Source organism: Chiloscyllium plagiosum, chromosome 24 (assembly GCF_004010195.1).
Source record: "Chiloscyllium plagiosum isolate BGI_BamShark_2017 chromosome 24, ASM401019v2, whole genome shotgun sequence".
Lineage (NCBI taxonomy): Eukaryota > Metazoa > Chordata > Chondrichthyes > Orectolobiformes > Hemiscylliidae > Chiloscyllium > Chiloscyllium plagiosum.
Window position 1 is genome coordinate 27,381,375 of NC_057733.1, and position 26,167 is coordinate 27,407,541.

General features: G+C 38.6%; 1 protein-coding gene across 5 annotated transcripts in view; it reads left to right on the forward strand.

Annotated features, from left to right (window-relative positions):
* Window positions 1–26,167, forward strand: part of LOC122562112 (alpha-1,6-mannosylglycoprotein 6-beta-N-acetylglucosaminyltransferase B) — an 854,937-nt gene that overhangs the window by 445,156 nt on the left and 383,614 nt on the right. For all 5 annotated transcript variants that reach the window (XM_043714642.1, XM_043714641.1, XM_043714643.1 and 2 more), the window contains one exon: window positions 22,882–22,955. In XM_043714642.1, coding sequence (XP_043570577.1) covers window positions 22,882–22,955 — 74 coding nt within the window. The remainder of the gene's footprint in view (window positions 1–22,881; window positions 22,956–26,167) is intronic.

A 26,167-nucleotide genomic window follows, 5' to 3' on the forward strand; every position in this document is an offset into this window, starting at 1 on the left:
CTTTTTTTAAGCCAAGAAGTATAAATATTTTCTATTTAAATTGCATGGAATATGAAGAGATTACATAACACATATTGGCTGAGTGGCCTTTCAAGGATACATGGGGAACGTGTAGATGGTATGGGTGATTTGACAGAGCATGAGAATATAATGGGGATATTATGAGGACTAGAGAGCACAGTCTCAGGATAAAAGGATGAGCCTTTAGAACTGAGATGAGGAATTAGAGGGTGGTAACTCTATGGAAGTTGTTGTCACAGAGGCTGTGGAGGCCAAATCGTTGAGTGTGTTAAAAGTCAAAAGTCACATGACACCAAGTTACAGTCCAGCAGGTTTATTTGAAATCGCAAGCTTTCAGAGTGCTACTCTTCTCTCAGGTGAAGTGGACGGAAGTGCACAGGCACAGAATTTATAGGCAGACAGATTGCCATTATCTCTCCACGTATATTTTCTGTGCCCGTGCACTTCACTCCACTTGACCTGACAAAGGAGCAGCACTCCAAAAGCTTGTGATTTCAAGTAAATCTGTTGAACTATAACCTGGTGTCATGTGACTTCTGACTTTGTTCACCCAATCCAATACTGGCACCTCCACTTCACAAATGTATTTAATGCATAGTTTCTTGATTAGTAGGGAAATCAAAGGTCACGGGGAAAAGTCAGGAGAATGGAGTTGAGAAACATATTAGCTATAGTCGAATGGCAGAGCAGACTGAATGGGCGGATTGGTCTAATTCTTCCCCAAATATTATGGTCTTATGGTCTAATGGAAGTGCCATATGTTGACATATGCAATTGGAGAAGTGGTGTTTGGAAACAGACGGGTAGTGAAAGCTATCATTCAGGGGACATATAAACACCGTTTGAGCTGCAATACTGTATTGGAGAACTGAGATAAGCCGTTAAAACTAATCCAATCTTGAAGTAAAAAGACAAAAGCTGGCATATGAACTATAACCCATTGGTTGGCTTGCAATGTGCGAGCTCCAAATATCCAAATGTCAGGATTTACCAATCCCAGAGGAAGATTCAGACCTAAAGGTGAGTAATTGAATGTAGAGCGTCTTTGAATTGGAATTAAAATGGGGAAAAGCATTTGGAGGTATGGAGTTTAGATTTAGGAATCTGACTCTTGAGGTGACAATTCAGTGGTTCTGTTGGAAATCAAGTGGTTATCTTTGTCACCTAAATTTTTATCTTTGTCAAAGCATCTTTGTTTTAAGCATAAATTGCTAAATATTCAAGAGATTACAGCATTTAAAAAATAAAAAAGTAAACATTTTTCTCAGGATTATGTCCTTCACCTAATCGACCACCAGTTCAGTGTCTTCAACATTGGGATTTTCATTTCAACCTTGCGATATAAGTGAAGGAGTATTTCACTTAGCTACAGCGTCAGGAGAAAGCCCATGTAAATTATTGTGTTTACATGCCGGACGTCTCTCATTCAATTATTGAAAGCTTCTGGTCTAAGCTAGTCTCAACATCATTCTGCATTTTCTCTCAGTGGAAATGAAGATCGAGTCAAATTGTACCATTAATAGGGGAAGATTGGAGGGGGAATTAAATCATTTGAAGATAGTTTGATACTGACAATGAACAAAGGAAGATCTCTAATGTGGATTAGTAAATGGGGACTTTCAGATGGTGAAATTTTTAGAACAGAGGGACAAAAATGCTTGTCTTCTCAAGCCTACATCACTTTCAAAATTTATAAATCATCTTTTCCTAGAAAACAGATAATCTTTATGAAGTTCAAAAGGTAGAATAATAATCCATGACAATATTATTTAAGGAGGTAATTTTTTTTGAATTGTGCTGGTGAAAAGATGTGAGTGTGTGTGAGGAGGAAGTATTATTTTGAGACAAATGCAGAAAATATGATCCTGGAATATAAACCAATTAGGCACAGCTGTTCTTTTCTGAATTTAGCTGCAACTACCCTTTTGTGTGCAGAGGTTGAAGTCTGCTTTTGTTTTTAGTCTCACTTGAAAGTCTGGTTTCTTTTCAGTCTTCACCCTATTCTCCCAGAGCTGAAATTGTCAGCATACCATAGGGATATTTTAATGCTGTTTCCTACATCTCCTGGGCATTACTGTGCAGTCAGAATGCTGGCAGTTCCTTTCCAATGTGACCTTTTGATATCTATGGTGGAAAGATGTAATTCATCACCTGGTGCCTAGACCACATCAGAGAAACTGGTCAGAAGGGGTGTGTGACACTGACTTAAATTGTTGTTATTGTCAACTGTATCCAGCCAGCAGGAATATCTTTTGTCAATATTATCTGCTGGAGTATAAATGTTTCGCTGGGAATCATTGCAATGTTGCTTATGGGCAAACAATCAATCAGGTTTTAGATGTTAATTAATCTGCAGGAAAATTGATTCTAAACCCACAATTTTGAGTTGTATATTTTGGAGTTAAATTTAAGTTACAAATTAAGCCTAGGTGTGATTGGATTTGGTCTTGGAAAACTTCAGACCTTTTGTCTCTGTCTATTTAAGACAAATCCTATAAATACACTTTTATTTCTATAAAGAACATGTGAAGTGAAACTGCTTATGCAAAGGCTTTAAGGATGGAATTTATGGAGTACCATGATCCTCACACCCCCTCTGACTAAAAGGTCAGGGGAGATTCCACCCAGCAGAAGAATGGCCAACACCAGACATTAACAGAAAAACAGAAAGTGTCCTCAGCAGGTATGGCACCATCTATTGGAGAGAGAAGCAGAGTTAACATTTAGGATCCAGTATAACTCTTGTACTTTAGAGTGTTTACTGCACAGAAGGAGGCCCTGCGGCCTTTTAAAGAAATGACATCTTGAACTTGAAATGTTAAATCTCGTTACTCTCGGTCTACAGATGCTGCCAGACCTGTTGAGTTTCTCCAACAATTTCTGGTTTCCCTTCAGATCTCCAGCATTTTATTTTTGTGATGGCCAACAATAAACTGAAGGTGGGATGACTACTTCTTAGGAATAGGATGCCCTGCCTCCATTAACAGTAGCATCACCAGGAGTGATGGGCACTGTCATTACTGCACTAGAGCATTGAGGAGGCAAGCCAAGTTGGATCACATTCGAAGTGTCTGAAAGTCTGAGTGGACCCTATAGAACAAAGGAGGCAGAACTTGTTCTTAGAAGCCATTATGGGAAGGGGGAGATTCTCCAGTGGTCCCAGGGTACCTTCTAAAGAGGGACCTGACCTCATCTTGCCTGACACTAGTAGGCCCAAGTGGGGAAACCTTTCAAGTCGGCCACTTGGCATGGGCCTGCTTGTTGAATTCCAGTGGTGATAGGATGAGGCTCCTGAGAGGCATAGTTTTAATTCAAGGGACTCATTTGCCCCATTGGTGAGTGGGCTGCCTGACATTGTCCCTTCCATTAGTAAGAGTTTGGTAGCAACAGGATGGATAGGTTCACTTTTTACATTTCTCTCCCTTTCACCCATGTTTTCAAACCTGCTGGCAGGGTAGAGGTAAGATTGTCAAATATATAGACATCAGTTAGCATGAAGTCTAGTTATTTTATTTCTCAACCATGAAACTATTAAGTATTCTACATTGACAACAAAATGAGAAAAATAGCCGTACATTATTAATGCAGATTTTGAAATTAGGGTACTTATAGTCTGCATATGTTGATACAATTTGAATGCATGACAAAGCTCTGTGCATTAAGCCCTAGATGTATTTCAGGTATTTTAGATACTTAGGGAAAGTATTTGTTTTTAAAATAATCCCTGTGGAGCATTTCATATCCTGCATTTCTCCTGTAAGACAGTGAGTGAATCAGCTCTGGTGATGTCAAATGGTCCCTTGGAACTGCACTGTCTGCATTCTAGATGAGGACCAGTTGATGGATCTGTTTCCAGCATGTCTTGCTTTCTGTCTGTGTTCCTGTTGACTTTTTAAGCAGAGGAACACTTTTAATGCAACAATTATTTAGGACTAAATACTTAGCAGACATCATATTCACTTTTAGATTTTCTCTTTGGAATATACTGTCTAATGATTTTCCGTCCAAAATATGATGCAGCATGTAGCAATTATTTGAAATGTGAGGGTTGTAGATACATTATTTCTTCACTTCAGTGGTGCCTCAAAACACAGCTAGTGGCAGCATTAAACTCAGGCTAGGTAAAATATGAGCTAGAGAGAATGAGTTCTCTCTACCATACTGCAGTGCCAAAGATAATCTCAAAAGAGGATTGTGCTACTGCATCAACCTGACATTTCTGTTTCCTACACTTGCAATTATTTGATAACTAACAGAGAGGTGTTTAGATTCTAACAGACTAGTCTTGAAACATGTTCAACAGAGGTGAAAAATAGAAATCTGATCTGTTGCTACTCATTTGTCTTGATTGTGTAATTCTTTCTACTTCATTTTAATTGTGTCAAAAAATTAATATTGATCTCCTTTAATGTAACAAACAAATGAAAGGTTGGGAAGTTGTAAGGTTTCGCATGTTCAATGATAAGACTAAGACTATGCTTTGACTATTTGCATGTCACGAGGAAATATGTAACATCCATTAGCTGGCACTGAGATAAATTACCTTTATAGTCCAGGTTACGCCATCCTTTCATGAATTGAAGGTAGGAGAAAAGAAAAGCATCTTATCTTGCTAAAATGATATCTTGGACAACTGTTGACAGTAGCTATAGGAAGTCCAGTTCCCACAATCTGGGAAGAGAAACAAGAAATGTCATTCCATGCTTAAACCCAAACTTGCTAGTTTTTAAAAATGGCTTTAAATTTTTGACAGAATCCTGGACTATCATGAAGTACTCTGTACTGATGACCTCCTGTTTAGAGCAACCAGTGCAGTTCAGGCGGAGCAACTTCATGACCTAAAAATGGTCAACTTTGCTTTCTTTCCATTTTAATGGATTGTTTTCGTGCAGTGAAGTGTTTCTTCTACTGGATTATTCAAGAATTATGGAAATATACCCTATAAGATTATCAGGTATAGGAGCAGAATTAGGCCATTCGGCCCATTGAGTCAGCTTCAACACTCAAGCACAGCTGATATGTTTCTTAACTCCATTCTCCTGCCTTCTCCCTGTAACCCTTGATCCCCTTACAAATCAAGAACCTATCCATCTCTGTCTTAAATACATTGGTGTACACAGCCTTCTGCAGCAATGACTAACAGCTTAATCACAGGGAAAATAAAATCCAAATGCTGATTATCCTGGGACAATAAAAGCATAATATGTCTAATCAGGAGCCTGGTAACAAGCTCTGAGTTCCCTCTTCTCCTTAGCTTCCTTTACCCACTCCATTTCCTCAATTCGAGATCTACAGTATGTTATTATCAGATAGAAGCAATTCTGCTGAAGGTAGCAGAATGATACATTCATCGTAAATTCAACGCTAAACATTGGCCACCCCATGCCTTTTTGTAGTGCTCCATACGTATGGATCATTGTTTACCTGGTATTATTTTTGAATCCAAAATCTATCAGGTTTGGCTGTTACGGAAAAATAGTTTGTCTAATAATATGACCTTTTTATAGGCATTCATTCAGCATTCCTGGCATGGAAGAGCTGAGGCTAGGTAGTTTCTGGGGAATGGGTACAATTTGTTATTTCTCCATATGATGATTTCAGTGGAGGGTAAAATTGGATGGGTTGTAAATCAGGATACTGGCCCATTCCTATCAACTACCAGCCAGCTGGGTTAAGTTAAAACTAGTCACACAATTTCACAATTTCACAATTGTGTGATAGCTTTATCAATGAGACTCATATGTGTGAGCTTTATTCTACTTGAAGGGCATTCTATTTCCTCTGCCTCCTTTGTTACTTCCATTTATTGAATTAGATTTTAGATTAGATTAGATTACTTGCAGTGTGGAAACAGGCCCTTCGGCCCAACAAGTCCACACCGCCCCGCCGAAGCGCAATCCACCCATACCCCTACATTTACCCCTTACCTAACACTACGGGCAATTTAGCATGGCCAATTCACCTGACCTGCACATCTTTTGGACTGTGGGAGGAAACCGGAGCACCCGGAGGAAACCCACGCAGACACGGGGAGAATGTGCAAACTCCACATAGTCAGTCGCCTGAGGTGGGAATTGAACCCGGGTCTCTGGTGCTGTGAGGCAGCAGTGCTAACCACTGTGCCACCGTGCCACCCACATGCAACAGGTCTTCTGCCCTCATGCAACAGTTTTGTGTGATTGACAGATCAGAGATGCACAGATTTTGTTGAACATGATATTGACTTTGGAAAGAATAGGCAAAATGCTGGTGCTATGACAGCGAGGACTGAGAATTCAGAAGAGGAACAATATTTTGGATTGGCAGTCATAATATTAGAATGAGACCGAAACAAAAACTGAACAAACCTTGCAACAAATTCAGTCTAGTACTCCCTTCCAAATGCCAAAGTGGGTGTACTTGCACCAATTAGACTGCAGCAGTTCAAGAAAGAAGCTCACCGCCATTTTATCTTAAGGGCAACCAGGATGGGCAATAAATTACTGGCCCAGTGAGTGATGTCCGCATCCAGCAAGTGAATAATTTTTAAAAATCTGCTAATTTGCTAAGAATGGTCCACATGAATCATATTCTTTGGAGGTAAAAACACATTCATGGAAGGAATTTCATCATTTACAGGATTAGTATTTGCACAACAACACAGGATAATGGGATCAAGTTTAACATAATCTGCCAGACAGAAATGCAGAGCTAAAATTGCTGAGTACCATCATAAGGACTGCAGCTGTCTCCTGTATAGTTCAGACACCCGCTTGAGAATTGAATTGAATTGAATTTATTGTCATGTGTACCGAGGCACAGTGAAAGGCTTTGTCTTGTGAGCAATTTAGGCAGATCAGAGTCAAGTAGCATAGTTAAGTAAATAAAAGATAAACAGTGGCAAAAACAGAAACATAGGTACAGGCGAATGTTAAGAGTTGTGAGTCCATTCAGTATGCTAACAATAGTTAAGTAGAAACTGTTTCAAAACCAACAGGTGCTTGTGTTCAGGCTTCTGTACCTTCTCCCCGATGGTAGAGGTTGTAGAAAAGCATTGCCAGGGTGGGATGGATCTTTGAGAATAATGGCAGCCTTTCCTTGACAGTGGGCCTAATAAATTGATACTATAGATGGGAGATTGGCCTTTGTGATTGTCCGGGCCGAGTTCACCACTCTCCAAAACTGTCTCCAATCTTGAACGGTACATCCAGACAGAATGCTCTCAATAACGCATCTATAAAAGTTGGCAAAGGTATTCACTGACATGCCAAATTTCCTAAGCTGCCTGAGGTAAAAGAGACATTGTTGGGCCTTTGTAACCAGTGACTCTTCCACATGAAGAGTCCAAGAAAGCTTTTTGTGGATGACCACTCCCAGGAGCTTGATACTCTCCACTCATTCCATCTCAGTGCTGTTAATAAGTAACATCCCGTCGAAAGTCAATAGTGAGTTCTTTGATTTTGCCAGCATTGAGAGCTAGGTTGTTCTCAGTGTACCATTTTCCAGGTCTTCAATCTCCCGTCTCTAGTTTGTTTTGTCGCCATCTGAGATTTGACCGACTATGGTGGTGTCATCAGTAAACTTGTAAGGCATTAGTCTAGTATTTGGCGACACAGTCATGGGTATACAGTGAATACAGTAGGGGGCTGAGTACACATTCCAGTATTGAGTGTTAGTGAGGATGAAATATTGTCCCCAATCTTCACTGATTGGGGTCAGGAAACTGAGGATCCAGTTGCAGAGAGTGGGGTTTTGTCTGAGATCACTAAGTTTAGTAATCAGTCTTGAGGGGATAATAGTATTGAGTTAGTGCAAAACTTCATTTTTGTATGTAAATTAAAACCACAGCGGGGTGCAATGCAATGTCTTTGTGTAATAAAGGCAAGAGTGCATTGCACACATGGTTCCAAGATGAACCATACAGTAGAGGAAGGGGCACCAAAAGCATAAGTAATATAATTCCTTTTTTACATTGAGCAGAATTGCGTCTCTGGGCTTCTTAAAAATAATATGGGGCAATGCTTCTTTGGGATCCCCAGGTTTCGATATGGTTCTCAACCAGTCCCCACTTCCTCACATCTGATCTACCTGCTTGCTGATCAGATTGGATTCCATGACACACAGTTGGAGAGTTGCAATGGATACCCATTCAAGACAAAAACTCACCAATAATAAAGTACTGACACTCAGCCTTCAAAATACAAGGGACCACCTGCTGGCAGTGATTGGCTGGCTTTGTTGTATGTGTTGCAGTGCCAGCTTGTCTCCAGGGTAGTTTGCTGTCCCAATGCCCTCTCCTTTACTGGATCCGAGGGATTTGTTTATGGTGGTAAAGAAAAACCACTAATGAGTCTTAATGAGAAAACTTGCTAGTTTTTAACAAGATGTAGTTTATTGATGATGGCAATCTCATACAAATTACCTTGGTAATTTTAACATTATTACCAGCACTATTGGGGGACCTGTGTGTTTTTTCTCCAAGATCCTAAGATATTCTATCTATACATTCTGGATGGAGATGTAGTGCAGTTTCCAAAATTAATCTTTTCAGAACCAATACCTCATGCAACTTCTCTCACTATTTCCCCCCATAGTTAACACTTATACATTCATGTGTATAATTAGATTACTCCATCTCCCCCATCTCTCCGACTTCACAAATTCAGATGGCCTGAAGCCTTCACAGTTCTTTCAGATTGTATTCTCTTTGGTCTTGGAAGAATAGTAGGTTTTTGGTTCGAGGGAGTTGACCTTGATTCTGTTTTGATCCTATGCATTTAATAAAATCTCACTACACTTGTATCTCTTGCATGACCTTTGCTGAGAAAGTTGTTCATGTTAAACTAGGTAGTTACCTAATACCTTACATGGAAGATCCTTTATCTCCTGATTTTTTTCAATGCAGAGTAATTCTTCCCTGCTAAATCAGGAAATTGCACCATAAAACGATCTATGGGCCATTTAATCTTCTGAATTTCTTTTATGCAAAACAGCTGCACGACTGAAGCAAGTATTTCATTTTTTGCAGTACCCTGGATTTCTGGACTAGACAGTTTCCTCTTGACTCTATCTTAATCTGGTGGATGGTCATTTCACCTCTAATGGTTGCTCCCATGTAGTTGTATGCAGTTGGTCTTCAATTGTAATTTTTATTCTCAACCTGTGATACATCTGTGTTGAAGTATATAAATGTTGACCTCAACTTGTGGATAGGGTTAAACGTATTCATTGACATTCTGAGGTTGGTCTTACCAGTGAACACAATGTGATTGTATCCTCAGTCATGCTGTTTGAGGATTGCTGCTTTCTTTGCAATAATTCTTCCTTGGAAGATAAGGAATTGACATGTTCCTCTTAAACTTATGCTGTTTCCTCATCTCACATCAAATTCAAATCTGCCAACACACTTTGATCATCAGTCTGCATTGATGCCTGAATAACTTAGCAGACAAAGCAGAGTTAACGATTTGAGTCCAGTATCCCATCTTCTCCTTCCAGAGTAATATTAATACCTCCCTCCAAAGTAAAATCTTCCTGGAAAATAACAAGTTTGACAAAGACTCAATAGTAATCTCAACAATAACTGACTCTTATAAATTGTGAACAAATTCCTCTCGTTGCTGAACCTTCTGTTAAATCTTGCTCTTAGAAGAGTTGTATTGGTTCACAGCAGAAGTGACTGTGAAAAACTTGTGTAACTTGAAAACAGGAGGTTATGTATCTTTACTTTTGCCTGATTCCGCTAATTATTAACAACTGGAGGTCCAAATGAATATAATATTACATTTTTATGTATTGTAATATGTCATGTTGTAATTTAGCATTGAGAATGTGGTGCTGGAAAAGCACAGCAGGCCAGGCAGCATCCAAGGAATAGGAGAATCGACGTTTTGGACAAAAACTCTGCAATGTCCAGATTGGAAGCAATACTGTATAGTTTTGTCAAGGTAATCAATCCTGTATTCTGTTTGGCCCAACTCTGAAATAAAAACAACCAGACCATTTTATTTCTCTTGCCATTTTCTACTAATGTAATTACTTATTCATTTTTACCACAAATAATTTTTAATTCTGCAGTACTTTACTATTGCTTTACTTTTTTTCACAAATAAATTCTCAGTTGTTCAATATAGCAATGATGATTTGCTTTCCTTGTCCCTGGGGCTTTTTAACAGTGTAGTATATCTATGATAGGTTATTTTCCTTTTACATTCTCTAGGTATTTAAAAAAGTTAACAAAGTGAACGTCTCTCCTATAGAAAGTCAAAATGAGGAAATGGCAGATGAATTGAACTGATATTTTGCATTATTCTTCACTATAGAGGACATGGTGACATCCCCGGAATAGCTGTAAATGATAGATGGAAGAAAGGGAACTTAGTTGGAACTGTGGGATGTCAAATTCTTGGTTCCTGATTAACTTGATCCCAGGGTCCTGAAAGAAGTAGCTAATGAGGAAGTTGACAAATAATTTTAATTTTCTACAATTCCCTCCATATTGGAAAACTGCCATTAGACTGGAAAATAGAGAATGCAATTCCTTTATTCAAGATGAGAGGTAGACAGAAAGCAGGAACCTGCAGCCCAATTAGTTTAACATCTTACATGTGGAGGAATTGTTCGAAGCTGCTATTCAAGAAATTATTGATTGACTAATTGTTGTCACATGTACTGAATAACACTGTATTCTGCATTCTGAGGTACTTTGTATGGTATGATCTGTGTATATAGCATGCAAAACAAAACTTTTCACTGTATCTCAGTACATGTGACAATAATCAATCAATCAATCAATAGTGAAATGTTTTGTTTTGCATGCTATACAGGTAGATTGTACCATACAAAGTACATCAGGGTAGCAGAGCAGAATGCGGAATACAGTGTTACAGCCACAGAGAAGGTGCAGTGAGAGAGATCAGAATTAACATTTGAGAGGTCTGTTCAAAGGTCTGATAACAGCGGGGAAGAAGCTGTTTTCAAATCTATTCATAAATGTATTCAGACTTTTATATCCTTTGCCTGACAGAAGAGGTGGAAGAGAGGATTACTGGGGTGAGAGTGATCTTTGATTATGTTGGCAGCTTTCCGGATGCAACAGGAAGTATAGATGGAGTCAATGGATGAAAGGATGGTTTGTGTGATGGACTGAGCTGTGTTTACAATTCTCAGCAGTTTCCTCTTAGGAATAGCAGATGCCATAACACCCTGTGATGCATCCAGATAGGATGTTTTCTATGGTGCATCTATAAAAAAAAGGTCAGAGATCTTGTAGACAGGCCAAATTTCCTTAGCCTGTTGAGTAATTAGAGATGTTGTTGAGCTTGCTTACCATTGCATTGCCATGGGATAGCAGGGCACTTGGAGATATTTCAAGTAATCAAGTAGACTGAACGTGTTTTTGTGAAACATTACTTGAACTAACATGTGCTATAGATAAAGAGGAACCTGTGGGTTTTCTTGGATTTCTGGAAGGTATTTAAGAATGTGCTACATCAAAAGTTACTAAGGAAAACAAGAGCCCATTGTTTGGGTGGGGTGGCAGAAGGTGGTGGTGAAGGAGTAAACATATTGGCATTGATTGAAGTTTAACTAACTAAAAGGAAATGGAGATTAGCCATAAATTTCCTTGTTGGTAAGATGTAACAGGTGGTGGGACACAGGGATCAGTGCTGGGTGTCAACTTGTAATAATTTAACTAAATAACTCAGAACAAAGAATTGAAGTATCGTTATTAAATTTGTAGATGATAGTCAGGAAACATATTTGGAAACAATACACAAGTTGGCTATAAAACAATGTTAGGTATGTAAGTGTAGACCTGGCAAATGGAATATAATGTGGGAAAATTTGAAATCGTCCGTTTTGGTGGGGTCACATAAAAAAAGAATCATAATAGAGAGAGATTGCAGATCTCTGTGATGCAAAGGGATCTGAGTGTCCTAGTACACAAATCACAATAGATCGGTGTGCAGGTACAGTAAATAATTAGAAAATCTAATAGACTGTTGTTATTTCAAGGGAAATCGGATCCTGAAGTAAGGATGTTACACTTTAGATATACATTACATTTGTGCGACCATGCCTTGAGTCTATGTAAAATATTGCTCTCCTTATTTAGGGAAAGATGTAAATGTATTGAAAGTAGTTCAGAGAAGGTTTACCAGACTAATACATGGAATAGGCAGATTGTCTTATGAGGGAAGGTTAGACAGGCTAAGCTTGTACCCACTGAAGTTCAGTAGATAAGAATTGATTTGATTGAAACGTAGATAAAGTGAATTGATAGGGTGATGTGGAAAGTATGTTGTTTCTTGTAAGAGATTCTAGAACTCGGGGTCACTGTGTAAAAACAAGGGCTAACCCAGTTCATAAAAAAAGGAGATTTTTTCTCAGAGAAGATTATGAGTCTTTGGATAGCTGTTTTTTGCAAAAGGCAGTGGCATAAGAGATTTTGAATCATTTTTATTTGTAGAACTAGATAGATTCTAGGGGAAAAGCAAGTGGATGAAAGATTATCTGGGGTTGATGGGAAAATAATATAATCAGATCAGCCATGACCTTATTGAATAATACAGCAAACTTGAGAAGCTGAGTGACAAAATCCTAATTCATACATTTGTGTGTGATTAATCTTTAAATTCTGTAATATAGCGATGGTGTATCTCAGTGCTACCTACATAACTGGGAGTCAAAATGGAGGCTTCCTCCCTCTGCAGCAAAAAATGAAGGTTGAATGAAATGATGATTGCCCACCTTTCATGGCCTAATAAGCAATGCACATGTTTTCCATGACTTTCCCAAATAAATCCTGGTTCATGGATATTAATAAATTCTCAAATAGAAACCCAAAACTGCTGGAAAAGCCCAGCAAATCTGGCAGCATCTCTGAAGAAAAATCAGAGTTAATGTTTATGCTTCAGAGACCCTTCCTCACACCTCAACTTAGGGTTACTGGACCTGAAACATTGACTCCAATTTTTCTCTTCACAGATGCTGCCAGACCTGCTGAGCTTTTCCAGCAATTTCTGTTTTAATTTCTGATTTACAGCATCCACAGTTCTTTTGATTTTATTAATAAATTCTTGCTGCCAGAACAGCAGTTTAAATATGAATCATCCAATCTTAACATGGCCGAAGTACTATCCTCCTTTTTTGTAAAGATAGATACAAAGTATTCATTTAACACCTCAGCCATGCCCCTGCCTCAATGTACAAATTCACTTTTTGGTCTCTGTCAGCCTTACTCTTCTTTAATCACAGTCTTTTTGGTGTCATTACTGACTGAAAACTTTGGGTTTTCCCATCATGTGAGCTGCTAGTGTTTTCCCATGGGTCTTCATGAGCTCTCTTATTTGCTTTTCCATTTTCATCACCCCACTCCCTGCTCCTCCGAAAATACAAACACACCTTCGGTACTCTTGTTGATGCTCAGTTGCATTTTCTGTGATGTACATATTTTTGTTTTCTTTGCAATATTAATGCATACTTCTTTTGCTATGCAGACATCTCTGAATTTGTTCATCCTACCTTTTCCATTAGAGAGAATGTAAATCAACTTCACCCAAACCAGCTGCTTTCTAAAAGTTGTTCAGTTTTCCCTGCCAACCTTTTAATCCAATCAATCCTAGTCAGCTCTGTTCTTACCTCATTAAAGTCAAGTTCTCTTCCAATTAACTTTTCTTACTTTGCATTGTTGCATCTCATTATCCTCACCTTGTGACATGCAGTCACAAGGTGCATAATACAGTCTTCAACATTAATCCTTAAGAATCATTGCCATATATAACAGGTTCATCCCACTGCTCAGCCTTTACCACTCATGGAGATTAAAATCTACAAAACAGTGAATATTGTCAAAACAGTCACTACAGTTTTATTCACACCTTTTATACTAAATAAAACTTCAAGTGTGCTTGAAAAAAAACATAGATTCAGAGAGCTTGTGTTTCATTCCATATCTAATTGTAGGAACGTGGAGGATCTATGGTTTCACTGGAACTTACTCACAATCACAACCACTGGGATATTTATTGCATTTCTAAGAAAATCTAGTCTCCTAGTGTGACTTTATTTTCTACTGAACTTTACATGTAGAAGGCAGAAGAATTGGCTTGCTGTGAACTGATCTGAAATTGAGAACCAGGCTTTGAATGTCTCTGAACTAAAAAGTTAGATTAGTAACATTTTATTTTCCAATCAGTTAGTCATGGAAGTAAAGACAGTGAACTGCTGAGATTAGTTCAGTGTGTTTGACCCTGTTGATTTAATACAACATTAGACTATCCAGAAAAACTAAATAACATTGAATTGATATTCTGCACTTGTGTACAGAGTTGCCAGTAACATCTTATAATCTAATTTGAAATGCTTTGGGATGTTGTGGAGTCTATGAAATGCATGATTGGTTTTCTTGCTAGTTTTATTTTTAACTGTACAGAATTAGGCCTATTCCACTCTGCACTAAGAAAGAATTTTTCAGCATCACTATGTTCCCAAATGAATATTGGTATTTAGATTTCCATTTGGTTACCAGTTCTAAGCCACTCATGCAAAGTAAATGAATTTACTGCCAGCCGAGCCTCTAATGCTTCGAGCTAGTGCTCTGGATTTTATTTCATGAACTATGAAGATGGAGACAGTTTACATCTAATTAGCATTTTAATCATTTTGGAGAGATCATGAATTTAGAGGAAGCTTTATCACCTTCAGCTTCCTCTGGGGATCGATTAGAGACTTTGACAATTCTCTTTTCAGAGCAGTCGTACTGGTAAAGATAAAATGATGACTACACCGTGCCCTAATATTGAAAGTCTATGTTAGTGTGTTTTTTCTTGGGTATAATACATGATATTTCTGCTTTGCACAGATAGGAGAGCTAAATTTGCTGCAGCAGTATACTGGCTCTTGTAAAATGTCATTATGTACTATTTTTGAATAACTGGTAACTCATTTAAAATAAGCAAATTAGTAATTATATTAGAATGGAACACTAAAGCCTACTAAAGGAACCAGTGAAACAGTATATCATGAGGGCAAAATTAAATACACAGATATGTAAATTGTCTATGGAACTAATAAATAATTGGAATGGAATTATTTTATTTTAAAATACAAACAATAAAAATATGTTAAAATGCCAATACAATATACACAATTAATTTTCTACTCTTTGATAAAATAAATTTCCATGCCATTTCAGAAATGAATTCAATGTAATTTTGATGTATCTTCGAATAACTGTCTCAAATCCTGTCTAATCCCTGTCTAAAGCAAATCCCGAGTTAGAGACCCAAGTTGATGATATTGTCAAATTTTAAATGTGGTCTCAATAAATCATTGATTGTTAAATGTTTATTATGCATTCTGTGAAACCAGCTTTGGGTAATCACACTAAAATTAATGGAAGTATGCAATTGTCAGTATCAATAATTTAAATTGTATCATTAACAACATAAAGTTCTTATTAAATCTGTAAAAGCAAGTGGTTGAAATTTGATCTGTGTTTCAAATGTTTTCCCAAATCTAAAATGGACCATAAAAAGGTTGAATTTTGCAGCAATAGAGATGACACTATTTTGCTTTAGAGATAGTTAAGTGTGCCTGCCAATTATCTGTAACGAATGCAGGCCTCATTTAATTGTGTTAGTAAGGGACATTTGCATGAAATAAGACCCTTTTGTGAATTTGACATCTCTGCACACATGCTTTGTTTTTCAACCTGCTCAACATACCATAACAGGAATGTTTCACACATGGTATTTAAATGATTCCTTACTGCCAATACTATCAGTCTCTGGTCAGTCATTTGGCCATTAGTTACTGAAAGGTTCATTTTTATGGCAGTTTTGGCTGTGAAGTCCTTTCAAAGATTGAGTTTATGGAGGGCAGGACCAGTTTTTCAGGATAAACTTGCTTTCAATTGCTGGGAAATAGGTTTCTGTTGACTCTCTACAATTAAGAGCAACAGCAGCAGCAGCAAGAAAGGTAACAGATACCTGCACAGGCTGCAGATAAAGGTCAAGGAAAGACACGGGCTCAACAAGCATTAAAGTCTGTGCGTCTTCTGAATCAAAGGCTGCATTTCAGAATTGGAGGAAGAGCTGGGATCCAACACCAAGTCACCACTTCTTGTGGCAGTGACGTTTGCTGTGAATCTAAAAGTTATGCCTCTGCTCCTGTCAAACTGCTTCCAGTGACATCAACAACATTAATTAGCTTTGCAATGTGAACAGGTTGGTCATTAGTGCACTGTTGTGGAAGGGACAACAAATAGCTTCTGGTTGCTGATGAGCAGACAGTAAGGATGCTGCAATTTCCCCACATTGTGGAGACAGAGCATCATAAACTGCACATACATGTGGTGCTCATTGTGAAGCTGCACTGTTTGATAAAATAAGCCTTTGCTGTTGTCAATATTCAACAACAACTTTTAATGGGGTGAACACCTCAAGGCATGTTACAGGTACATTATCAAACAAAATTAACATCACATTACATAAGTGGTTAGAACAAGTGGCCAAAAGCTTGGTCAAAAAGATAGGTTTGAAGAAACATCTTTAAAGAATGAAAGAGAAGTAGAAAGGTTTAGGGAGGGAATTGCCAACTTGAGAACCTTGGCAGCTGAATGTACAACCTCCAGTATTGAGATGATTAAAATCAGGGATGTTCACATGGTCAGAATTGGAGTAGTAGAGATACTGTATCTCAGAAGTTTGTAAGGATTATGGGAATGGATAAGAAACATAAAATTCTAGTGAAGTATTAAGACAATTGATATTTTCAAGAGATCACAAATCAATCTCAGCAAGAATTATTGCCGGAAGTGCTTCTAAAAGACTAATTATGACAATTGGTTGTCAAATTTCTGTCCGTTTCTTGTTCCCTAATATTGCTGGCAGTATGATTCACTTTTTAATGGCCTTGAGGATGCAGATAGCTAACTGAGGTAACATCTGCAATGAATGGAATTAATAGTTTTGATGTGATTTAAAAGATGCACATTTGTTTACTGAAGCAGATTACTGGGTGATAATAGTCTGGGAACTTGGCAATCATTTTTAGGTTATTTGCATCCATAATGGAGTGGGTTCAGTTTCAATTGCACCTATTTCAATATCATTTTTCAAAGTATTTAAAGCATATATTACACCATTTATTGTGCAAGATGTTTGTTGCTTGAATTCGTTCAAGTATTAAATAGTCCTTTCAGTGGTAGTAAGCTGATTATATGATTTATATTTTAACATTGACTAAAAACAAATAATTCTTGGACTATGAGGGATAATGGACCATTTCTTAAAGAAAACATACAAAGCTGTAAGGAGTGCTTTAAGTTAGGAATATTAAATTGTCTGTTATTCTTTCAGAGGAAAAATGTATTCTTGAACAGAATACTCCATGGTTGCAAATTTCCAAAATGTATTTTTGATCTTTTTTATTGATTTGTGGGACTTGGCTATTGCTGGCTGGCCAGCATTGATAGCCCATCCCTATTTGCCCTTGAGAAGGTGGTGGTGAGCTGCCTTCTTGAATTGCTGCTGTTCACTTGCTGTGGGTTGACCCATGATGCCAGTAGCAAGGGAATTACAGGATTTCCAACGACTGTGAAGGAATGGTGGTACATGTCCAAGTCAGGGTGGTGAATGTCTTGAAGAGGAACTTGCAGATGATGGTGTTCCCAAGTACCTGCTGGCCTTGTCCTTCTAGATGGAAGTGGTCATGAGTTTGGAAGATGCTGTCTAAGGATCTTTGGTGAATTTCTGCAGTGCATCTTGTAGATAGTAAACACTGCTGCTACTGAGCATTGGTGGTGGAGGGATTGAATGTTTGTCGATGTGGTGCCAGTCAAGCGGGTTGCTTTGTCTTGGATGGTGTCAAGCTCCTTGAGTGTTGTTGGAGCTGCACCCATCCAGGCAAGTGGGGGGGTATTCCATCACACTCCTGACTTGTATCTTGTAGATGGTGGATAGACTTTGGGATATCAGGAGGACAGTTACCCACTGCAATATCCCTCGTCTCTGACCTGCTCTGGTAGCCACTGTGTTATGTGGTGAGTCCAGTTGAGTTTCTGATCAATGGTAACCCCAAGGATGATGACAGTGGGGGATTCAGAGATGGTAATACCATTGAATGTCAAGGAGTGGTGATTAGAGTATCTCTTATTGGTGATGATCATTGTCTGGCATTTGTGTGACACAAATGTTACTTGACTCTTGTCAGCCCAAGCCTAGATATTGTTCAGATCATGTTGCATTTGAGTATGGACTGCTTCAGTATCTGAGGGGTCATGGATGGTGCTGAGCATTGTGTAATCATCAGTGAAAATCCCCACTTCTGATCATCCTCACTTCTCACATATCCGACACATGGTCGGATACTTGGTAGTGTAGATGAGCAGAGGGATCTTGGTGTCCATGTACACAGATCTTTAAAAGTTGCCACCCAGGTAAATAGTGCGGTGAAGAAGGCATATGGCGTACTGGCTTTTATTGGTAGAGGAATTGAGTTCCAGAGTACTGAGGTCATGTTGCAGTTGCATAAGACTCTGTTTGCATGTATGGAGTCAGCTATTACGAGGGGGCATAGCTTTAAATTAAGGGTGGTAGGTATAGAGCAGATGTTAGGGGTAGGTTCTTTACTCAGCGAGTCGTGAGTTCATGGAATGCCCTGCCAGTAGCAGTGGTGGACTCTCCCTCTTTATGGGCATTTAAGCGGGCATTGGATAGTTATATGGAGGATAGTGGGCTAGTGTAGGTTAGGTGGGCTTGGATCGGCACAACATCGAGGGCCAAAGGGGCCTGTACTGCGCTGTATTCTTCTTCTTCTTCTATCTGTGTCACATTATGAATATAACAATTAGAAATAAAATATGTATCAATATACTGCTGCACTCTTGCAATGCAGTGGCAGTATCCCTAGGCGTGGATTGGGAGGCCTAGATTTAAATCCTATCTACTCCAGAGTTGTAGAATAACGTTTCTGAACAGATTGATTCGAAAAATGGGTATACTGCTGCAACTGTTAAATGGCACAGAATTAAAATTATTTAGAATAAGACAAATAAAATGTGATATAATATATAATTGTGAATGTGAAAAAAAAATTTCTGCTCTCCATCCACTTCTCTGTATTTAATAATGAGAATAACAAAAATGTTGCCAAATATATGAGATAACTGAGAGCAAGAAAAACAATGTGTTAAGAAAAGAGCACAGATTTATGGTAGCTCATTCCAAGTTTGGATTTGGCATTAACCCTGGACCAAATGGTTTCTTCTGTACTAGAATGTCTGTGACTGTATTTATGAATTTGGATAAGGTACAACAGTTTCTGCATGACAATCAACTGAAGGGTATCAATACAAATATAATTCAAAAGTTTCTGTTTGACGGAACTATTTTTGGGCATAATTCTCGCACTGGCAGCATAATAGGTAGAAAGAAATTATAGAATTTTTAACACAAGCTGGGTTCAACAAAACTCAAATTTTAAATATCTCACATGAAAAGAATCCTCCCCTCATATAACTGGTCATGACCTATACTGGATTAATTATTATTGGGAGTTTCATTTAATGACACTTCTTTGCAGGCCTATGTAAAGGCTTAAAGAACTAAGATGTAACTTTTAGGTGACCGGACACTATTTTGAAAGGCTTTTTTTTTTAATTTAAGGCACTCACTATTGAATTCCAATCTAACTGGGAAAAACTTTGTAATTCACAAATAGTGCTATTAGCACCACAGAATCACAGAATGGTGACAGCCCAGAACAAGGCCATTTGGCCCATACTGCCTACACAAGCTCCCCAAATGAACGCTGGCTTACTGCCAATCTTCAGGTTTTTTTCCCAAAATTCGTTGCACATTGTCTCTACTCAACTAATTACTTGATGTCTTCTTGGATATCTCATCTGAACCTTCCTCTGCCACCACTTAATGCATTCAAAATTTAAACCAATTATTGTGTGATCAAAGGTTTTGTGCTAATCCCATTTGATTATTTTGCAAATTACTTAAAATGCTTTATTTTGTGATAATAACTTCTAAAGCTTGAAAGGAGTGGTGCAGTGGCTAGCATTACTATCTCATAGTGCAAGGGATCTGGGTTCAATTCCACCCTTGGGTAACTGTCTGTGTGCAGTTTGCACATTCTCTCCATACCTGCATAAATTTCCACTCACTGACCAAAGATGTGTTGGTTAGGTGGATTGGCTATGCTAAATGGTCCATATTGTGCAGGTTAGATAGATTAGCAATGGGAAATGCAGGGTTTGTGTCGGATACTCTCTGGAGTGTTGGTGTGGACTTGATGGGCTGAATGGTCTGCTTGCACATTGTAGGGATTCTATGTATTGCTTGATTGTAATGGGTTGTAATAAATTTTATGTTATAGTGATTTACAGATATGAATGAGCAGAAAACAATGGAAGAAATGCTTTTCATAAGGAATTTTTTTAGCATGTTTGATTGTGTTTTTTTATCTCAACCCAAACTCAGGCCAAACATCTTAGTAACTGTTCATAGTTGTTCACTGTACATGATGATAAGGCTACATTACAGGAAGCTCCAAGCTCTGCGAGTCCAAATTCTTATTAAATCATTGACACATGATAATTGAGGTAACAGTGATATCAAGAGCATAATGATCCAACCCTATCATTACACACAGAATGGGCCAGCATTGCTAATGTTGCTAAAAGCAGAAACAACCCTTATAACTTTTCTTTCAATAGTCTAATTATTGGAAAGCGTCTTTTTTGAAAAAAATCATTAATGGGATGATCGCTGATTTTTAAGAAGTAATTTCTTGCTAAGATAAATGCAATATATCTCAGATGCTTGGAATCTGAAATGAAAACAGAATTGCTGGTAAACAGTCAGGGGAATGGGGGCCGGCATCAGTGGGGAGTGAAACAAAGATGTTAGGCCATATTTTATTATTGGAGGTGGGAATTAGGGATGGGACTAATCTCATCATTATGATACTCCGTCTGTCTCAAGACTGCTAGCAGGCAGGATCTGTCAGAGATCTATGACCTTAGTGGCCTGGAAGTGGAAAGGAAAGCTGGGCCCAGATAAGACACCTCAAAAAAACTCACCTCACATTCCCCAAAAGCCTTGATCATGGCTTCCAAAATGATCAGTCACTCACCTACATATGGTTGAACATTCTGATCATTTTAAACAAGCTTATCCTGACCCCTTCATCTCAAACACATAACCCAATGGCTCATTATTATTCCCTCACACTCCCCTCTCAAGTTCAAGCCTTCACTGTCACACCATACCTCCTCAACTGCCATAGACACACATCCTCATCCTTATCCTACTCACTCTCATCCCTTCACACTCACATCCCCTTATCCACAGCATGCAACTCACTCCTCACTCCCTCTTCTCTGTCAACCATTTAACTTACAACAATTGTGACAGTTTAATATACTATAAAAATACTTGAGTGAGTAGACTCTTCAAACAAATGGTGTAAACAACATTAAGAACTTGCAATTGCAGTGATTGTAATGAGATCAGCTTGGCGCACCTCATAGAATATGAGTTCTCTGATTGGAGCTGTTAATCTGATCCAATCAGGGAGCTCTGGCTGACAGACAAAAACTGGAGTGTCAGCCATCCTGTTATTCTGAGAGCTGGTTCTGAGGGAGCTAGATCAATGTCAAGGACTTGCTACGTGTAGATAAAGGGTGACTTGGTGATGATATACCGGCTTCTGTGAAGTTATTTCAGTAACAACAGGATTGCAGCCAAGAGCCTATAAAACTCTAAGTAATCAAATGATCTTCGGAAATGCTATCTCAATAGATATCTAGACGAATGCTTAAAAGCAATGGGAAAAGACCAAACATTCACGCTTGAACATCATACTAGCTATCCTGCCAGTAATATACTCTATTGTTTATCCATTCCAATTCATTCAAAGAGTATTCCACATTTACAATGTTTGTTTTTTAATTGCCAGTATTCCATTTGGCATAAATAATAAATTCCTGAAGAAGGGCTTATGCCCGAAACGTCGATTCTCCTGTTCCCTGGATGCTGCCTGACCTGCTGCGCTGTTCCAGCAACACATTTTCAGCTCTGATCTCCAGCATCTGCAGACCTCACTTTCTCCTCATAAATAATAATCCAACAAACATGTCATTTTAAGGGGTAGTTACATCACCTAATCATAGCACTGTAATAACTCATCTGATGGAACACAAATGCAACTCATGCTACAGCATTAATCTATAAACTGTAGGGGAGGGAAATAATTTTACTTCTAAATTCTTCCCTCTTCTACGCCATTATTTACACCTACATGTAGCTAGTGTAAAGGCCAACTGCTGCTAAAATCTGTAGTCACTATGTTTTTTTAAAAACCTGGGACAGCTGCTTAATGAACCTACAGCCCTGTCACTTGCCTCCATCATTAGTGCAAGTTTACATGGAATTATGTTAGAAGCAATGTACTCAGACATCATAAAGTATGTAAAAGAAAATGGGGGAACTGTGGAAGTGATAATAAGATGATATGAAGTCTGGCCATAAAAATTCACACATAAAAAGAATTGTCAATGTAAGGAAATCCTCAGCTTTAAGGAAACGGGAAAGAATTAGTTTGAAGTAAGAGACATGGAATAAACCTAATGAACATGTGAAGGTAAAGCATGATAGATCTGAAAGTGAGTTAGGGAAGGCAACAACTCTTTTTAATATGGAACTACCTTAGAAATAAATACACTTAACGGTCAGTAATTTCCAACTCAAATCTAAAGGGTGGAATTAACAATTATATTCTGCAAGCTGAATTACAACATAACTGAAAATTCTAATCTGCTGTTTATTTTATATTTTCTTTAAAACTCTTAACACCATGTAGCCAAAGGAAAGGACAGCAGCCAATGTGAGATTCCCAAAGATCCAAATTTCCCTGACTGCCTTGGGAAGATTGAGGTGAGTACTCATCGCTCTGTTTCCCTTTAGATTATTTATTCACATTGCTTATAAAGGGTGATTCTATAGTCAATGAAAAATATCCAAAGCTTTGAAATTAAAGTGAGCAATCAAAATATCATGCGTCATTTATTGTTTGAACCAGGAATAAAGACTGCACCATTCTGCAAATGTGGTTTTACGTCTGTAATTGAGAAGAATAAGCAAAAACTGACTGGAACAGAACAATTGTGAATGTATAGAAACCAAAATAAAGATGGGATAAATTATAGATTTAAGTGAGATGGGAAATGCAAAATAAACCATGAGTTTTTAAAATGTGAAACAATAATTGAAACATGAAGAAATGAAACTTCATGTTCTTATGAGTAAATTTTCAAAGTTTTAGTAATTAATTTGTAGCAATTAGAGCTATCACCTTCTGTTTAAAATCCATGCAAATTGTATTTGATTAACTTGTGCCTTTTCAAATGCTGATTAATATTGTCACTCATTTTTATCCAATTATTTAGCCAACATCACGGTTTGGTTAATTTGTTACTAAGTGTTAATATGTCTCATTCTCCAGTTCTAAACAATGAGGAAACGTTCACAGTCTTCCCGTTTTTCAGCTCCACACCTGTAGCTGGAGGCAACTGCAGTATTATGATCAAAGCTCCTATGATTTCCTGTCTTGCTTATCAGCCAATGGTACAATTCATTAAGCACTGGCACTTTCTCTACTTTCAAAAATACTAAGTAAAATAATTTCCACAGAGGCTGGTATCCTGTCACCAAGTCACCTTTTATTCATATGCGGAAATTCCTCGACACTTATCCAACTCCCTTAGAGCCAGCTCTCAAAGTGAACAGGATGTCTGACACTCATGTTCTTATCTGTCGCCCAGGACTCCCTGATTGAACCAGATTAACAGTCCTATTCAGGGCACTCATATTCTATGAGATCCCCCCACCTGACTGACCTTGTTACAATCACTACATCCCTCCCGTCTGAGTCTGAGGACATAGGCTGGTACTTTTTCTCAAGCTCCTCCTGGGATGTTTTAGAATTGGGTCTGGTTCCCCCCAAACTCTACCTCTCATACACGTGTCATGTAAGGTACAGTAGCTCCTCTCTTGTGCCTATAGAATCTCGGAAGAAATTAATTCTCTTCTTCAGATGGCTAAGGTGTTGAGGGGGCGACATCAACCATGTCCATCAGAGATTCCGAGGTCTCTTCAACACTGGACAGTGGGAGCGACCCCCACAGGCTCCAACAACCTTTCCAACAGTTCCAAGGAGCCAGGGCATGTTTTGATCCTGCCCTGTTAGTGAGTTGTCAGCTTTCATATAGTCTACATGCTTGTTCAGGACCATCGCTCTAACCCAAACATTATACATCACTGGACTTGACCTCACATTGACTATGTTTCTGACATTCTGGGACATTCCTGTGGTTCCTACACCAAACTTCATCCCCTGAAGTAAACTGTCTCTTTCACTTAACGGAATCTTGTGTCTGACATTGGTGTTACTGATGGCATTTCACGTTCCTCTCAGGTCAGGGAAGATCAGAGTTAACCTGATGTGGAGTGTCCTCCCCATTAGCAACGCTGCTGGAGATATCCCTGTAGTTGCATGAGAGGTGGTCCTATAATCAAATATGAACTGGGAGGATTTGGGTATTAGTTTAAAATCCCTACAAAGGCGATCCGACCTGTTAAACTTCACAATTTCTACAGCTGGTGTTGCCCATTATACAATGATGCCTTCGCTTTTCAGCCTCTGATTTCTGTCTCTACTTTTACTCACAAGGCATATGGCAATGGGCAGGCCTTGAAGAATCGTGGAATTGCTTTCTGGTCAACATGCAAGGTGGCATTGGCTCCTTTGATAGTCCCTAGACCTTCCTCAAAAACCTCTGGGTATTTAATTAGGACTTCACTCAGGCAGCCATTTTCTCATCAAAAAATGTTGAGCCAAACTGGGTGAACTTTTCTCAACCGTTTCACCTTGGTCTTGGGTCCTGGCCGTTTACTATAGTCAGTGGTAACTGAACCAGCTGCTTCTCTTAAGAGACTAGATCCGAAATGGTGCCCTTAATCTGTAAAGGTTTCTTGGTATATGTTCTTAGTCTAGCTGAGGTCTTGCATGAAACTTAAGGGTTGGAGTCCAAAGCAAATTCTGTTAAAGAGTGGTTCTGCAATCACTGAAATGGATGCACCAGTATCAACTCTATTAGAACTGGGTGACCATTTAGCCATTTTGACTGGTTCTGATTTGGATGTTGCTAAGCAATTTAACTGTTCCAAACTAGATGTAGGTAGACTTTCCAAGGTATGAACTCTCCTGGATACTGGCCAATGAGTTTACATACTCAGTTCAGGCCTAATGGGACACTTTTGCTGTCTCATGTCCACATATCAACAGCAACTGCGGTGGTTTGCCAATGCAGATCCTAAAGAAAATTTTAACTGTTTGGTGGAGGCTTACCTTTGTTTTGGTGTTTTGCTGCGGGCCGACCTAGAGTCCCTCTGTTCAAGATATATCCTGAGTGAGGCTATGAAGTTGCCTTCACTCAAGTGGCATTCTCCAAGCTCAGTTGGACTGGCGAGGGTGTCCACTTCCAATTGAATACACTGCAATTTGTTTTCTCCACTTGCTGCGTTTTCCACTGTTAAAGTGCCTGTTTGAAATCCACTTGGGCTTCAGCTAGTAGGTACTTTTGCATGGTTACATCGTTAATCCCACATACCAAACTGTCTCTCGGTATCTCATTAAGGATTAAACCAAAGTTACATGCCCCTCCCAGTTCTCTTTAGCTCTGCAAAATTCCTGGCACAAACTCCCCTGGTTCTTGAATTGCCAAGTAAAAATGATAGCAGTTCAGAATTAGAGGAGGCTTAGAATCATAATATTCCTTAACTAAATCCATCAACTCTTGAAAGATTTTAGTATCTGGTTTGTCAGTGAAAGTTATACTTGTATTACCAGAAACAGCTGTGGGCCCACATCCTGCCAGGAGAATTACTCCTTGCTTTTCATTTGCCCCAATATCATTTGCCCAGAAAAATATAGCACATTCTTTCCACATACAGGACCCAGTCTTCATTGGCAGAATCAAGCAAGTCAAGTTTCCCAAATAACGGCATGATGCCAGAAATACTAACCCTAACTCAAAGATGACTACTGTGAGTGAATTTCTTTAGGAATGAGCTTTGCTCTTGTCACT